Source organism: Ischnura elegans, chromosome 4 (genome assembly GCF_921293095.1).
Source record: "Ischnura elegans chromosome 4, ioIscEleg1.1, whole genome shotgun sequence".
In the NCBI taxonomy this organism is placed as follows: domain Eukaryota; kingdom Metazoa; phylum Arthropoda; class Insecta; order Odonata; family Coenagrionidae; genus Ischnura; species Ischnura elegans.
Genome location: NC_060249.1, coordinates 44,147,412 through 44,165,613, shown reverse-complemented (window position 1 = coordinate 44,165,613; position 18,202 = coordinate 44,147,412). Strand labels below are relative to the sequence as shown.

At 37.5% G+C, this 18,202-nt stretch overlaps 1 protein-coding gene across 1 annotated transcript in view; it reads left to right on the top strand.

Moving 5' to 3' along the window:
* Positions 1 to 14,183, top strand: part of LOC124157383 (chitinase-3-like protein 1) — a 36,300-nt gene extending 22,117 nt beyond the window's left edge. Inside the window, exon 8 of the mRNA XM_046532058.1 lies at positions 11,315 to 14,183. Coding sequence (XP_046388014.1) covers positions 11,315 to 11,566 — 252 coding nt within the window. The 3' untranslated portion in view covers positions 11,567 to 14,183. The remainder of the gene's footprint in view (positions 1 to 11,314) is intronic.
* Positions 14,184 to 18,202: the final 4,019 nt, after the last annotated feature.

Genomic DNA, 18,202 nt, shown 5'->3' with positions numbered 1-18,202 from the left:
GCGATAATTTATGCCACAGTGCACACACACGGCATTCATTGGTTCTCCTTATCTCAATGGAAATGTTTATACACAATGAAAGACATTTTTATCGGTGTGTCATTAAATTAAATTGCAACTGCGCAATCAGCAACACAATTAACAGTATTTAAAACGGCATTAACGTCATGTGCGATGAGGTGCTCAACCGCTCAGCATGAGGAAGGGGTGGGCAGCAGAAGCGCGTAAAGGAGAGGTGGAGAGGAAGGAGCAGTGGCGTAGCCAGGAATTTCGTTCGGGAGGGGGGGGGGGGGGGGCAAAAACAGGGGGGAATATTATAGAAAAAAACCGGGCACTAAAAAATAGGTTTTAAAGTAATTTTAAAACTTTTTATAATCGAAAAAAACTTATTTTGTTAAAGAAAAATTTTGCAAATTCCTGATTTTTCAACATTTTGCTTTCTTTTGTGAAGGACAATAATTGTGTTTTTATATTTCGGGGAGGGGGGGGTCCGGACCCTCCCCCTGGATACGCCACTGGGAAGGAGCGCGTAAAGGAGAGGTGGAGATGAATGAGTGCGCTCCCTCCGTATTTCAAACAACGAGGCTACAAATGAGGGAGTCAAGGACGAACAAGTCAGATCTTGCTTCAGTGACGTCGTTGCCTTCAAAGCGAAGTCGGGCGCGATATGTGATGCATGTTGTTGGCGTTTCCAATCCATCTCTAATTGTTTGAGGGGTTAATGCTGCGCTTGTTTCTTTGAAAATTGTGCTGTTTGGACAATTTTGCATATCAGTAAAGTCTAATTGTAGAATTGGAGATAGAAAACTGAGTGGCAATCAATTAGAGCTGAAAAATAAACTGTAATATTGTCAGGAATGCGTCTCGTTTGGTCTAATTCCTTTTTAAATCTCGTGCATTTCATTTAATTGTCGAAGCTATCGAGATATCTTCGGGCCCAGAAATTCTCTCCCCTAGCATTTGTCGTCTAGAAACGGAGAACTGAAGCAGGTAGGCCAATAAAGGTCAGTTGGTGAGACGAGGTAGAGATTAAACACGCTTCAGTTGTTTTCTTGTGATTTGATATTTTCCTTAGAAGACAATGATTTATGGTCCGTGTGATTTCGGAAACGAAAAAAAAAAACAAAAGAGGTACGAGCTAATGGACGGCCTAGGGTGGTTTTCTGAAATCTGTGACGTAGTTACTTTTGACGTGATTATTATCCTACGACGCTGAGATTCCCCCGATGATTGTTCAATCTCTTGGGAAGAGTCACACTATGTGCCAGTCATATTTTGCCTTTTTTATTTTCTGTCTGAAAATCCTGGCCACGGCTGAAATTCTACTCGTAACCTCTGCGAGAGCTTTCAAACAAAACGGTTCATGAGTAGGACAAGAATCGCATGCGACGACGCATTCGAAGAGAGAATCGGAACTCTTTACACCCTGATGGGGCGTTGCATTCACTGAAGCTATTATTTAAAATTTCGGATCCAGATCCGATGTCTTCCGCGACTTTGGATCCGATGTATCCGATGAAGGGCAATATCCGCGGATATTTGGATCCGAGGTATCCGATCCGACCATCCCTAAAAATAACAATAGCCGCGGTGGCTACATTCTCATTTGGCCGCGGTGGCTAAGCAATAATGTAGCGTTCATTGCGTCCATACATAATAGAGCAGCCTGGCCGGTGCGCGGTGGCGGCCGAACGCAACCTGTCGAGTTCGCCCGGAGGCCGCGGCAGCTTATGCCAAGCACGTATCAACTTTCTCAAGGGTTGCATTGATAAAACTGGGCTATACAGTCGCGAATGTGTCTAATTTTTTTATTATTGACGCAGACGCCTGTTAGTCTAAAAAAAGTTACTTATATAAAGAAAACAGCTCTCAGCGCGTATTTATAAGAAACTTTTTTTCACAGGAAAACTCACTCTCTGCACGTTTTTATTTTCACCAGACTTCAAATAACATTCGAAAATAAAAACATATCTATCGATATATTATACTTTAAAATTGGTGGTCCAGATGAATTCTCCGAATGTGATTCATAATCGCAATAATTTGATTTGCCATGACCAGCGGTTAATAAAAGAACGAAAAACGCATGCAATGCTTCCCGATCCCGTGGTTTCCAATTTTTTTTCTCTGAGTGTTGCTCATAAACACGAGGAATTTCAGGGTTCGTCGGTTTGTCGCTCTTGCCGACATTTTCATGTTTCTGAGGCCTCTTAGGCATGTTTGTCGCAGCACCCGCGTGCCAGGCGTATTCTCCGCGCGGGCAAGGCTACACCGCGGCCGCTTAGGTGTGTGGCAGCCTTTATGCCCCAAACTTATAGTCTATGCTCATAACATATACCTTCCTGGAATCGATGGAATCGGAATCGACTTTAGGCGATCGATTCTCGATTCCGATTCCGTGCCCGAGAATCGGTGGAATCGAGAATCGACATTTGGAATCGACTCATCCCTACTTCAAACCACTAATTTATGTAAGACCGTGCTTCTAACAGTCATTTGAATTTTCATGCTATGTGATCATGAAAACAAAATACATTCAAATCTGCATAGTGACCCTCCATGCTGTAGTAGCATAGTTTCCTCCATGCTGTAATCCTGTAGTGACATTAAAGATATGTAAGTATTTTAGGTGAACAGCTTTCTCGTCGACTTCTAGTGAGCGTTGAAAGGTCGATAGTATGGAATCATTTTCATATTGATCCTATAAATGATCAAATTGCCATGCGTATCCACTGCCACACAAGAATTTCCTGTGGTGGAACTTCAAAATCTACCTCAAATTTATTAAAACATTTTGATTAGCAATATAGATCGGTAGATATTTTTCTTGGAGCCTATGGCATCGATAGAATTGATATTGGAAGAATCGGAATGGAAATGTCAGAACTGGAATCAGAATCACTAAAACTTTGGAAGCGGCCCATCAATACAGTGCTGCCGTCAAGAGTTGTCCATTGACAGTGCGAAAGGAAGGGCGGAGAACCCTGTACCAGCACGGTTTGCAGCCAATCGCTGTCCCTCAAATGCATCTCACACCCTCGCCTATTGTATGATGTTGTCATGTGCATATGAAGCACTGAAACAAGCCTGAAGTATCAATATCACCAAAACAAGGGATTATTCCTTTGGGTCCTTTATGCTACTTGTCCCATCCAGCTCTTTTCTTCAAGGAACCCTTATCTTTACATGTGGCTTGGACGTTTCCCTTTCTTACTTGGCAACCTTGCCTCCTACCCCGAACTAGAACCTTCAAACTGTCATTGGACTACTCTCGGCAGTCAGACTGTAGTATGTATGCATTATTTTTTTTTAATCTTGACCCAACAAATTTGAATCCTCACAATGAAAGAAATAGCTTTTGCAGCAAAACTTTTATTTCCTTCACATGCCTGTTTCATCATGCGATGACATGCTCATGTGTCATATTCACTTGGTTATCCTACAAGTGTGGCTCTCTGGGGTTGGAAAGAATGATTCGGTGGAAAATACAGAAGTTTTTTCTTCAATCTTGAATGGCAAATGTTTACATAGAGTAACATCTGAAGTCATGAATCTAATTTTAAATCCCCATGTTAGGTTAGACTGACCGTTTAAATTCAAGGAGATTCAATGGAGGAATGCTTGGTTTCTCCCTTAAAAATATCAAAGCTTATGAAATAAGTGCTCAAATCTGTGATGGATGGAAATATTACTGTTATGAAAATATTGGAATTCAGTAACCAATGTCTTCTCGTAAAATATTTTTAAAAAATTTGAAATTGTGCTATTGCATATTTAACTCACAAATTTAGTCATGAAGTTCCTCCTCCAGTTCTTAAATGAATCACCTTGAGATAGACTGATACCAATAAGTATTGTCTGATATAAATGGCATTTTTGTAACAGTATCATAAAATTTATCTTTTATCAAACCTCGTAACATCACATATTATTCTCCACTGAGTACCGCTAGTTTGTCCAATTCAACTTCATTACACCACCTAGTTTGAATATCTTAGAGAATGCTCATTTGATACCAAAAGGAAGTTCACCTCACTAGAGGTAATTTATTTCTTCATTAATTGATGGTAAATAACATGTTTAATTGCAAGTATTATTTCATCTTGTTGTCTGAAATGTTAGTAGTAGTCAGTACAGTGGAAGCCCCTTATAACGAGTACGGGATATAGCGACAAGCTCGAATTAGCGACAGCTACCCAAGGAACCATTTTAAACCCTATGATTTAAATGTAAAATAAATTCGTATTAGCGATAATGGCTCGATTCCTCTCTTGCTCCATTCGCAATTACGACAGGTTGACTTTTTGACCACGTGCCACATCTCTGGAATTCAATGCTTTTAAAACGGCATTTTTTCCGCCAACGTCGACGTCTACATGTTCCGTATTCTCCTATTCTTCTTTCCTCAATAAATTTCTCGAGTACACATTTCATTGCTCTTTTGTCATCTCCCTCCCGCGCCTCCGCAGTGAGGTTAAAAATTATTCCGCCCGTCTGCTAGCACCATGGCTGGTAAACGCAAGTCCTTGGATTTAAAAACCAAAATGAGAATTATTGCAGATTGTGAAAGTGGAGAGTGTTCAAAGAGTGAAATAGCGAGGCGATTTGGAATTAATACATCGATATTGTTCACTATTTTAAAGAAAAAAGAACAAATTCGTTCGTCAGTGCTTAAAGAAGGCCGTCCAAGCACTCAAAAAACACCTGCGGCCCGGAGAGCATCCGCAGCTAGAAACTGCTCTTTTCTCGTGGTTTTGCCAGCAAAGAGCCGCAGGGATTCCTATCACCGGCCCAATGATGAAGGCTAAAGCTGAGTATTTGTGTGAGAGGCTTGGTGAAGACAATTTTAAGTGCTCGGATGGATGGTTTGCACGATTTAAAAATAGGAAGGGGATATCCCTCGTCAAACTATCCGGTGAATCATCAAGTGTTGACGTTAATGCTGTGGAAGGCTGGGCTCCGGTCCTTAAAGACTATTTCGACAATTACAGCCCCTGCGATATTTACAACGCGGATGAGACGGGCATATATTTTAACCTTCTCCCGGGCAAAACTCTCGCCACTCGAACGGACCCCTGCAAAGGAGGGAAGAAAAGTAAAGACCGCGTAACTGTTCTTTTATGCGCCAATATGGATGGTTCAGATAAGTTAAAACCGTTCATGGTGGGGAAATCCACCCATCCCCGATGTTTTAAGGGAGTTAAAACTCTCCCTTGCACTTACGAAGCAAATAAAAATGCTTGGATGACGGCTGCTATCTTCACGCAGTGGTTACGAGCGTTTGATGCCAGGATTGGTGGAAGGAATAAAAAAGTACTATTATTCATTGATAATTGCCCAGCCCACCCACTAATAGAACTAAGAAACGTTAAAATTGTGTTAATGCCGCCTAACACTACAAGCGTTCTTCACGTTCTTCAGTTCCAGTCAGCATTCCTATCAAAAAGTGTGCGCTACTGCCGCTAGAGGTCTCTACGTCCGCTGATATTGCGTCTGATTGCGTGAATCTCTACGAAACATAAATATTGCTAGACAGACAAAGAGTGGACTTCATTTATCATTTGTCCTTCTATTTATTTGAAACAGTTTTTCACCCTTTCCACCGAAGATAATTGATATGACTAATATGCTTTTAGATGCCGTAATGCTGTTCGGTTTCATGATTCCGATAGCATTTGAGTCGGCTGTTTTGAAACACGATAGTAAACCATTCATACAGGCAGACTTGAAGCATAAGAAGATTACTTCCACCTTCATTTCGCCGTTAACCTGAAAAAGATAGAATTGCAATGCTCATGTGGAACCCTAAAATTTTATCACGCTCCTTTCGTCACCCAATTGCAGCAGCCACCCATCATTTTCATTACTACTCGGAAAGATAGAAGGTATGAAATTTTGAACAGATTCCGAAGTTTTAGCATTTAATAGTCTGATGCATAGCCATAACTGGTAGTTATGACATGTATATTTGGAGCATCCAAGAAATAAGGATAATAACAGCTCATAATGCACAGTTCAGTACGAGTGAGTCTGAAGCTGGGACTTTTAAAATCGACTTCTTAATAATAATAATAATAATAATAATAATAGTTTTATTGGACATTAAACAAATTAGAATTTGCAATAGTCTTCGTCATACACATAGGAAATATCAGTACACAAAATACATATGGCAAAATCAATTGGATTATGCATCAAGAAAAGGACATTACAATTTCACTTTCGAAAAATTCATTAATGGAGTAAAAGGCTTTTTTCAATAGCCAGTCATGAATAACTTTTTTGAACTTTGTCACACTTACAACTTTAGCTTCTGGGGGCAATCTGTTAAAAAAACGAATTTTTAGTACATCAAATGAATTGCTGTTTTTGCTTAACCTACAATAAGGAACGTCTAGGGTGTCGCTATTCCTTGTATAATGATTGTGGAAATTAGACCTTTTTTTCCAAAGAGCCCAGATTATCTTTGACATTGAACAGGGATTTATATATATACAAGCCGTACAGAGTCATAATCCCAAGCTTGGAGAAGACAGGCTTGCAGTGATCCCTTGGTTGAGAAAATGATATTATCCTTACTGCCTTCTTTTGCATTTTAAATAAATTATTGGCGGATGGTGAATGGCCCCAAAGTTCAATACCATAATTAATATGGCAATGAAACAAAGCAAAGTATATATTTGTAAGGTACTCTTTAGGTATCAAGTATACAAGTTTACGTAGCATATAAACTGCCTTGGACAATTTACTAAGAGTGCCTACAGTATGAGGCTCCCAAGTCAGTTTTTGATCAAGTTCGAATCCTAATAACTTAATGGTGGTCTGGGGATTATCAGAAGTGCTCAAAGAGAAGACGAGTGACTGAGTTTTATCATTGTTCAGAACCAGACCGTTCGCAGAAAACCAGTTTGAGGCTTCAGTAAAAAACAAGTTAGTCGTAGTGCTTGTATTAGTCAGGTGATTACACTTGTGAATAAAAGTAGTGTCGTCTGCATAGAGTATGGACTTGCATGAGACGTTACGGGGTAAGTCATTGATTATAATAAGGAATAGAAGAGGCCCAAGGACTGAGCCTTGAGGAACTCCATAATTTAAATTCTGGGGTGAAGAAAGGTTATTATTGATGAGAACACACTGGGATCGATTAGTGAGATAGGATTCGAAGAGTTGTAGTTCAAGATTATTGAAACCATAATAATGAAGTTTTTGAAGAAGAATCGGATGAGAAACGCAGTCAAATGCTTTAGATAGGTCGCAGGCAGTTAGAGAAATGGAGGATTTACTTGAAAAAGCATTTAGAATTTCATCAATGGCGGACTTAACAGCTGAGATGGTGGAAAACCCTTTGCGAAATCCAAATTGCGATGGAGAAAATAAGTTGTTAACTTCAAAGTGTTCGTATACCCGAATCTTAATGGCCTTTTCGAAAATTTTTCCAAAAACTGGTATTATAGAGATTGGCCTATAGTTAGAAGGTAAGGTTTTATCACCTTTTTTTATAAATAGGTATTGTTTTAGAAATTTTCAAAGCATTAGGAAATATGCCTGATTGAAAACATGAGTTCAGGATTAAAGCCAGCGGTTCATCAATAGTATTTGCCAGATGTTTGATTAAATTTACTGATATTCCATAAACATCCGTGCACTTTGAACATTTTAAATTTTTGATGATTTGACGAATCTCATATTCTGTAACCCACTTCCATTTGAAGGGGGATGTGATTGTTTGAGATTTATGGAGAAGAGGCAAGGCCAGGTTAGGAGCCAGATCAAGATTTGACACGAGGTCGGCTATTGAGTTGATGTAATAGTTATTCATATCATCAGATGTAAAAGGTAAGTCAGAGGACCCTCCTGAATGACCAATTTCCTTGTTTATGACCTGCCAGGCAGCCTTATTACAGTTGGAAGCATTACTTATAAGGTCAGAGTTAAAACTACGTTTTGACTGAAGTATTTGGTTATTGTAAAACAATTTATGCTGTCGCCATATAGTTCTATCTTCAACATTGCCTGTACGAATATACTTTTGACGCAGCTGAATTACTTGCGACCTTATTTCTGAGAGCTCAGGAGTAAACCAGTTTAAGGATCGCTTGGAATTATTAGTTTTTTTCACGAGTTTCTTGGGGAAGCACTGTTGGAAAAATAGCAAAAAAGTTTCAAAGAAGCAGGCGAAGTTATCATTACCGTTGGCAAAGGTGAGCAGTGAATGCCAAGAAACATTTGCAAGGAGTGAAATTAATTCACAAATCCCTTCAGGGGTAATTGGACGGCTGAAGGTATGGGTAATTCTACCAGTAGTACTATGTTTGCACTTTTTGATTGAAAATTGAAATTTTAGTGATAGATGATCAGATAAACCAAGGTCAGTTACTAGGACAGAGTACTGATCTGTATTGAGGCCAGTAATGATGTTGTCCAGACAGGAGTTAAGTCTGGTTGGTTCAGTATTTGCACAATGTAAATTAAAAGACCCTATTAAAGAAGTGAACGCAGCAGAAGTACTAGAAGAACGGCGTATGTCCACATTAAAGTCACCACATAAAACAATTTCTAGACCAAGCTTAGAGAGCCAGGTGAGACTCTGCTCCAGTTGATTGCAGAATATATTAAAGTCGCCTGATGGAGATCGGTACACACATAGAACAATTACATTTAACTCTTTTATGGTCACAGCACACATTTCACTATGGATTTCAATGGAGAACTGATTAACATCTAGTTTCTTAAACAGTAAGTTTTTCTTCACATAAATGATAGTCCCACCATTTTTTGCAGCAGATCTAGAATATGACGATGCTATAGTGTAGTTTTCAATGTTGAACAGAGCAATTTCTTCACTACATAACCAATGCTCTGTGAGGCATAATATATCGTAGTTGTTCTCATTAGCAGTTGCTTCCACCATAAAATGTTTGTTCCTAAGACACTGAACGTTTGCACAAAGAAGGGAAGGGGATTTGGCAGTTACTTTGGGAGACAGATCACTGATGTTGTCTCTTAGTCATAGCGAAGGAGTAGCCTTATTTACTGGTGCATGTAAGGTGACCAAGCTGTCTGCATTTACATTACTAACCTGACATGGTTTCAATCCAATACAGTCGACAATTAAAGCGCTCAAATGATTTTTGCCCTTACCATTAAGATGTAGGCCATGTTTAGTGTAGAAAACACGGTCAAAACCATTTACATCTACAACGGTAACATTTTCAAGGCTTTCACTCAATAGTTGTAATTCCAAATTTACCCTCTTGGTCTCTATGTTGACACACGAGTCACTGGGAATATCGTGACGATGGGGGATGTTTACAATTACCACGTTTGTGTTAGACAGTTTTTTCACCAAAGCATTTATTCTATCCATTACTTGTTTACTTTTGTTGAGATAGATATCATTTGTCCCGGCCATGATGATAACATTGTCACTTCTAGTTAAGGATTTTGAGCTCACCTCGCAACATTTTGTCACCTCGTTAATGCCGGCGTTTGGTTTCACAACGCCAACGATTTCGTGCTCGTTACCGGCGACTCTCTCGCTTAATTTCGCCGATAAGCCACGGCCGTGGCTGTCACTGTACAATAAGATTCTTTTCGACTTGCGTTGATGCCATTTGTGATGTTGCGGGATTATCACTGGATTCTCGAGTCTTTGAGTGGCAGGATGGAGAGACAGCGAGTCTTCAGAATAATCACTGAGCAATTCGTATCTGTTTTTCAAGGGCAGTGAGGGCGGCGAGGGGACCTTGTTCCAGGTTCTGCTTCCTCGTATGGTACCTATTTGTGACCACGCGTTGTTAGAGGTTGAAACAGAAACACCAGCCGAACAGGAACGACAAGCGTTGGGTAAATTATTCGTTAACAACTTCTGTGGGCCAGAATTACTGATCACATCACGCAACACATTGGAATCCTTCGTTAACTGTTTAACTGCTTTATCCTTGGACTTTTCCGCTAACTGCAATTGCAGTTCCAGGTTTCTGTTTTTTTCGCGTAACAAACTCAGATCAATCATTAACTGCGAAATTATCTTTTCTTTAGAGGCTAGATCGCGTTGTAGTTCCGAGCTTTTTAGTTGTACGGAGCACACCTTGCACGCCGGGCACAGCCAGGTTTTTACGTCATTTGAGGCCTTTAAAAAATACTTGGCGCAGCTGTTATGAAATAAAATTGAGCAAGCGTGACAACTGATACCTTTCACCACTTTTTTTTACACAGATAGGACACTTTAAACTACTACTTTTGGACTTAATGATGTCGTTTACATTTACTGTCGAACTTTCGGACGCCATGCCTTGGCATATAGCATCCTGCATTATTACATATGATTTGATCATAGATTGCAAGTGAATATGATCATTAGTGAATTAAATGTTCAAAATAATGATTTAAAACGGCTATCATGCTGCAATTTTCGCCTCTCGGCAGAAACAGCCGTGGTGACGCCTGATGAGTGATTTTTTTGTGACGATGTAATTGCATTCGGTAACAACGACAACTCACTATAGCGACAGATTTCTCTGTTCCCAACAGCTGTCGTTATAAGGGGCTTCCACTGTACTTGGTAAGAAGAATAGCATTTGTAAACAAGCTAATCGAGCATTATCTTCTGAGCAATTTATCCTCACTCCTGGGATTGTTACTCTCTCCGATTGAGTATGGGTCTTTGTTGCTTAGCAAAACCCGACCGATATGACTGTTAGAATTGGAAGGGAAAAAAAAATTCATTCTAACCAATGTAGACATATTTCTGATGAGAGTAAGCCAAAATTGATGGGAGCGTTGTTTATTTAGGTAAATATTTAAATTTTGTTCCATGTTGTATGGATGTTTTCCCAGTAGAATTGCAATCACCTTTAGATACTTGATACCATAAATTATTTGAAGTCGGGAGAACTTAGCCCTTTGGAAACAAATGCAATATCATGGGAATAGAAATAATTATCCCCAAGATTGTCATATTCCCCCTTTCCTATTCTCCTCTATTCTCCCTATCCTGCCCACTAAATGATCTTAAGGCCTGGTTACACAATTCATTAACCCGTATGATACGATGTGTGAATGCATGAATAATTTTGATTAATTGTAACGCTTGCAAATACTAGGAATAAGGTTGTATTTTATGCTCATGTATTTGTATGTACATGTTGGGTAGTTAAACAGTACATTTTTGCACTCATTCTCACATTCATGTATTTGCTCATTAACTCGTATATGTTAATGTATTGTGTAACCAGGCCTTTACATTTTCTGAATTATTTTTTTAACTCGTGCAATAAATCACCGTGATTTTTGTATCTGTCAAACTACATAGGCGGAGTTCGTTCAGGAACGAGGATTGTCTGGTGCTATGGTGTTCTCCTTGAATGAAGATGATTTCTGGGAAGGCTGCCAAGGCAACGCTGGTGTTCCTTCCACGGATGAGCCACTTCCCCTCACGTGGGAAGTCCATCATGTCCTATTCCGTGGAGATAGGACGGTCAACGCTAATGGTGAAGATGGTGCTGGCCAAAAGAGCTCACCAAAAGGAGTTGGGGATGCAATGGAAGGAGAAGGCTATTTGTGACAAATGGAAGCATCATTGTCTCATGCTCTCAGTACCATAGACTCAGCTGGAATGGAGCAGTCATCTCCACACTGGGATGATGGTGATAGGTCAAGTAAACAAACCATGTTTTCGTACGATCACTTGACTTCTGAATGAAATATGAGCATTTGATTCCATTGTGATGTGTCTCTGGGGAAAATTCTTGTTGAAATTAGTTTGAAGCAACTGGACAGAATTGAATGGTTAACTATTTTTTGCTAATTTCTACTAGTATTTATCATGCATACCAGAAGAAAGTTTTAGCTCATAGAAAAATTTCATGTCCATTCTGTTTGTTGTGGTTTCCTCCAGCAGGCAGGGTAGGGTTACCTATATTTACCCTTTTTCTGTTGGTTTTAATTCATAAACTGATTATTGTTTTCTTACAGATTATTTTCTTCGAGTGTATTTTAGATATACTATCTAGAGATTTTTTATTTGTATAGTTGCTACCAAGGCATTTAATTATTTTTTTATAATTTACTCAGGAAGAATTTTAAGTCTTCTGTATATTATGTATGACAAATATGTAAATGAGTTGTAGTACTGGAAAACCTTAAGCGATATTAATGATTGCATTGGCATCTAATGTCGACTAGTCTAATTATAGTTACCATTTTGTGAAAATGCTTTAAATGTAAGAATTTTGCCTTGATGATGCAATTGGTTTTAAGAAACCAATTGAGAAACTGGCTAAAGGGCAATTTTTAAAGACGAGTATGGCAGCACTTACCTATCACATGATGTTATTTTCAATATTCAATTTGATGAGGTTAAGTTTTACTTTCAGACAATTATGTTTTAGTTAGTACAATTTGTCCGATTCATATGGTTTATTGAAACAAACCTAAACATGAATTCGTATCTGATAGACTTGTGATGAAAACTGACACAAGTTGCATTAATAGTACATCCCGGTAGATTATATTTTGCGTATAAAATAGTTCAGTGAATCCTGCACCTTTTAATGCTATTTTAATTATTTTTTCTGTATCAAGGGGTAATAGTGCCCTTGATTTTATTACCTTTATACCCATGTACATTATTTATTGCAGTATTATATTTATTAGCCATGGTGTTTTCAACAAACAGGTTTACGGATAGCCATTAATGTAAGTTATGGCGCATCAAGATAACATAAGTCTGTCTATACAGATAATATCTGTCAAAGTATCTACATATTATTTGATAGTGTTCAGAATTTTAAGAAAATTGTAAATTTTCCTTTGGAAAATTTTTAGGTGATATTTAACGTATAGATCTTTATGTTAACCATTTGGAATATAATTCTTGTAGTTCTGAAGGTAAGTTCTTTGTCTTCACTGAGTATATTTTGTGATAATCCTTTCATTGAAATAGATTCTCTTTTTCGTTAGAGAATCATTAACCATAGGTTTAAAATTTTTAATGAATAAACATCAATTGTCTTTATCTTAATTGTTAAAAAATAATTGTTGCTAACTTATGGCACCTGTGTTTGTTAGGAGTATCTTATTTATGGGAAGAAAATGAAGGATCCTTAGTGAAATAATGGAAAGAAGTAGTTAAAATTGAACTTCATGAAAGAATGATAATTAGTTGGATAATTTTAGAATGCTATTTAGGTGCTAAGGTTTCAGAGTGACTCAATTAAAATAGTTTTAGTCATTCCTGTTGAAATATACTTCCAATGAAGCTTCCATTGTATGTTTAACTAGTACATGATGCATTTAACTATTATAGCATTTGCAAAAATTCTTTAAAACTATAGTTCCTATCAAGTTAAATACAAATTGAAATTTTTTGAAGATTGAGATTTCATACTTAAACATTTTTAGAAGATTTTCCATTATTTTTTGGTCTCATTTATTGTTGTAATTCACTGTTCATTAGGTATGTGTAGGTACTATATTCTTGAAGTCTGAGATAGTTGTCTGAATTTTGTCACTGAGAGTGAATCTTTTATGTAGAGCAAGTTTGTTAAATGTATGTATGAGGCTTTGAAATTTTTAAGACTGACTTAAGATTGTGAGTATACTGTACCCTTTATGTATTGACTTTACCCCAAATTTATCAATTTTTTTAAACATTTCTAATCTTTTGAAAATTAATAGTCACTTAATTGTGTCGTACCATGAAATGGTGTCATCAGGTTCATGAAAAATTATGAAATTTCTGGGTTTTGTAGAAAAGTTGAGAGCTGTAGATTATGGGAGGTTGTGTCTCTCTTTCTGCTCATAAAATTAATGTACATAATAAATGTACAGTTAGAGAATTAACTGAAGTATGCTGCCGTATTGAGCATTGTACAGCATTAATATCATTATTCTTTAGGTATACATAATCATAGCATGCTCTTATTTGTTTGCATGCGGCCTCTGATTTGTTGTTAAGCTGTTCACCTACTATTATAAATGAGCATGAGATATTATCTGATGGTTGAGAGTTATATGAAGATGTAATTTTATGTGTCGTGGATATTTTGGGCTAAGTATTCATTGGTGTATAACGTTGTGAGGACTGCAGTGTTCAGTGGTGACTCCAGTGGTGTAGCCAGGAATTTTTTTCGGGGGGTTCATAACTGGAGTGTAAATTTTTTTATTAGCAAAGTACTAAGTAGAGGGTTTTAAACTAATTATAACACTTTTCAATATCAAAAAACTTCATTTGTCAAAGGAATCTTTGATATTTTGTTTTCTTTTATGAAGGAAAGAAATTGTTTTTTTATGTTTTGGTGGGGTCCGGACATCCACCCTCGCTACACGACTGGGTGACAGGGCTGAGTCTCACTGCGAGGAAATCTATTGTTTTGTGTTGCAGGTTAGAGAGGTATTAAGAGTACAATCTCACAAGTATAGATGTATTGAGATTTAAATGGCTCTTTATTGAACCACAGTAGTGTGGGGAACTAATTTACAATGTAGGCCAAAAAGGATCATCATTTATATTATTTGTACACAATAAAGTCTGGATTTCGATGGAATGTATTCTGAAATATTCCAAAATTTTTACAGCTTAACTCAATTACTTTCATAGACAACCTACATTTTCTTCTCAATAACATAATTTCTATAGTCTTAATTGAGTTAATTTATTTCTGTAAAAGGATTCCATTTGCAGTGAAAGTTCTTCGTCTCAAAAGACAGTCCTGAGAGAGCAGCTTTTTGTTGTGAATGCAATCAAAAACTCCGTGAAAATGTTAGTTCGTCAATTCACTCATTAACAATAGAAAGATGAATTTACCCTATGTTGATTAAATGAGTATTGAAAATTACAAGCCAATGATAAGATTTCAATTTTGTTTTGTTGTGAAAATGATGCAATACTTATTTACTACACTAATTTCAAGTTGCTTTTTCACTCATATTATCATCTCTGTACTTTAAATGCATTTAATATGCCCCTTTTTAAAATTCTGTTTCTAATTTTTCAATGAAAATGATGTTCTTCTAATTTTTTTATTGTTATTTGGGGGGCATATTTCAGTAAGTTTCAGAAACTTTGTTGGAAAATCTATGAATCTAATTCATCTTGCTAGTATGTGGCAAGTAATGGAATGAGAATTTATGGTCAGTCAGATGTTGTATGTGTTAACTTTCACAAATCTCAGGGAAGATCAGTGTCGAAATGGTGGATTTTACAGAAATTTGACTTTCATGAAGTGTAGTATTTCAATCCATATGAATGACTTCACCGCCATTTCAGGTGAATTGCCGCTGCAAAAAAATTCTCCTGGACCGGGAATTGAACCACTGACCTTTTGTTCTCTGGGCCACTGAGCAGACTACTACCTTATCCAGTTGCCTGATTTCCTATCCATTTTCTAGTATTGTGAGCCTTGGTTCAATTGCCATGGTAAATCAAAGCCTGGATATCTTAGTGGTCTGCGCAATGGCCCAGGAGCCCAAAGGTCTATGGTTCGATTTTCCAGTCCATGGGAATTTTTTCTTATGGCATTTAATGGAGTGTTGAAGTTTGAATTTAATATCAGTTTCTGATGGCTTTTCATTGAATGAGTAAAGATTATTTTGATGTATATGTATTTAAAATTAAATGTTATGTGTAATTGACCTGATAAATTTATCTTTGCATGGTCCAAAATGGTAAGGAATGCACCGAGCTTCACTTTATATAATATACAATGTATTTTTCATATGTCAAGTACTCTCACTGGTTGGGTGGTTGCATGCCAATGTTTGCCTGTGTGTGCCAGCATTTTTTTATGTAATAGGAATGACTGCTGCATGTTGATGATGCTTATGGAAATTAAGCTTCAGTGGACTAAATTTCACATATCTTTCACATCAGCTTTGTGCGGTGTGAAATAATATATTTTGCATTGCTTCTTATTGTCGGCCATTTGGATGCCCAAACAAGCTCAGGAATCTGTGTATAGTTGCTTTATTGGCATGCTGAGAGTCGGAATATAGACGTATAGTTTGTGTCTTAATCAAGGTTTCTATGATCTAGCAGAATACTTCGTTTTATTTAACCTAAAATATGGGGATTTCTCTTAACATCCCTCCATCTTTCAGGATACCTGGTGACTTAGAAAATTGTACAATACAACATTTAACTGATTTTTGTGGTGATATGATTTGTCACAGTGCATATTTAATGATAGATTACTGTCGAAAAACCTAAGATCCAGCTGTTAAATTTCAAACAAGTATAAGTGCACTAACAATCAAATAAACTGCAGTAGATATAAAATAAGCTGTTCAGTCCATATTTACAGTTTGTTGTTGTTTCAAAGTAGTATGTGATTGCCGTTATTCCTTATTTATGAATTTTTTCCAATGGTTCTAATTATAAAGTAGAGTACACTCCCGATTATCTGGGCTGATGATGGGGAGGGACCGCACAAATAATCGGAAAGCACGGATAATCCAAACTTTTTCTTAAATGTCTTGCAATGTATGTAGTTTACCAAAAAAAACAATATATTATTATGTATGCAGTTATTTTATTATTTTAGAGTGCTTCCGGGACTCAATGAGAGGTTTCTTTGCCTGTTCGAGTTCTTTTATTGGCGATAACATGGATGTACTCGCGTGATCACGGATACAAAAAAGTGCGCGAATGCTTCAAAGTCACTGCTCGACGTCGGAAACTACACTTTCAGGCACCACGCCGCGTAGTCGTGTCTCGCACAAGTTGCCTGGGTTGCAACTGCTGTGGGACGTGTATCTGTGATCATGGAGCACGGTCGCGCACTGCGAAGCTTGGAAAACAGAAACGGCACTCCTGTGAATGCAGGTAGCACGTGATCGCTTCTGTTTTACTAAGGGGATTCTAACGGAAATAATAAGCCCGGTGTATCCTAGCATTAGTGCAGTAATTCCGATGATTTTGTGTCCGATTTTATTTAAAAAAATGAAGATCACGGAAAAAAAATTGAGGGAGAGTGAAAATCATGCACGGATAATCCGCAATCCGGATAAACCACAGCCGGATAATCGGGAGTCTGCTGTACACAGCTATTTTGTTTTTTTAATGCAGGTATTCATTTAATTCAGGAACAGCTTTTGATTCTCACGATTGAGAGATTTTAATGCAAGTAATACCTATTGACAGTGAACTTTAGCTGTGATTTCTTTTTTTTGTTTTATCTGAAAAATGGTGGATTAACCAAATGTCCTTATTTTAGTTATCAATTTTTTTAAATTTCATGTGCAGTAGGTTAGTTGAGTTACCATGTCGCTATAATGAATTCAGTGTTAAACGTGCCCATGGTTTTTATGAAATTCCATTCACTTGTAGATCTGCCTCCAATTTCAGTCGAAGTTCCCTATCCCTTGAAGTCTCTCTGTGGTACTTCTAGTCGTTGCGTCTGAATTACTACTTTGTGCTACTATGTTGTAACAAAGCCTTGCTGAGTGACGAGTCTATTTTAGAATGAGTCATATAATTGGACATGGCTCTGTTTTGATTCAGTCCTACACGGAGGTGATGCTGACTCACACATACATGCCTCTCAGAAGTGCCCCAGAGTGTTCTAATATGAAGGGCCCCTAATTTAAACGAAAGTTTTAATAGCATTTGTGTTGAAATTGATAAAGCTCTTTCTGTTATCGGGAAGTGGCAAAGAAACTGGATATGCCTAGTTCCTATTATGTTAGGTAATAAAAGAATTCTGAGTCATAGCTAATCGAGGACTAGATCCAATGTTAGGCTGCTTGGCTATCAAAGAAAAACTGTCAGTCATCTTTTAAACAGTTTATAGCACCAAGTGGTGGAAAAATATTTTACCAATTATCTTACAAGTTAAGAAATGGTATTGAGTCAACTGATGTACCTAGTGATTAGTGGGTAAGTTCTGTTCAGGGTTTGAGAGAATGAGAATTTCGTGATAAATTATGCTAAGTCTTTCAATATTTTTGTTGTTTATGAATTTATATTTGACAGTATTTCCAATACTTTTTCATTTAAATTAAATTTTTTTACTATAGATTCAAAAACAGCTGAACTCGTTACTGCAGTGTAATTAACTGAAAGTGAAGAAATCCCTAATTAATTTTTCAGGGTCTTCAAAGTAAACAGGAGATAAAGTGTATGCTAAGTGCAGTTCGGGAAAAAATAAGAACCACTTGGGCCCTGACTGAGGGCACCAGTCTCAAAAGCTCTGTCGGTGGA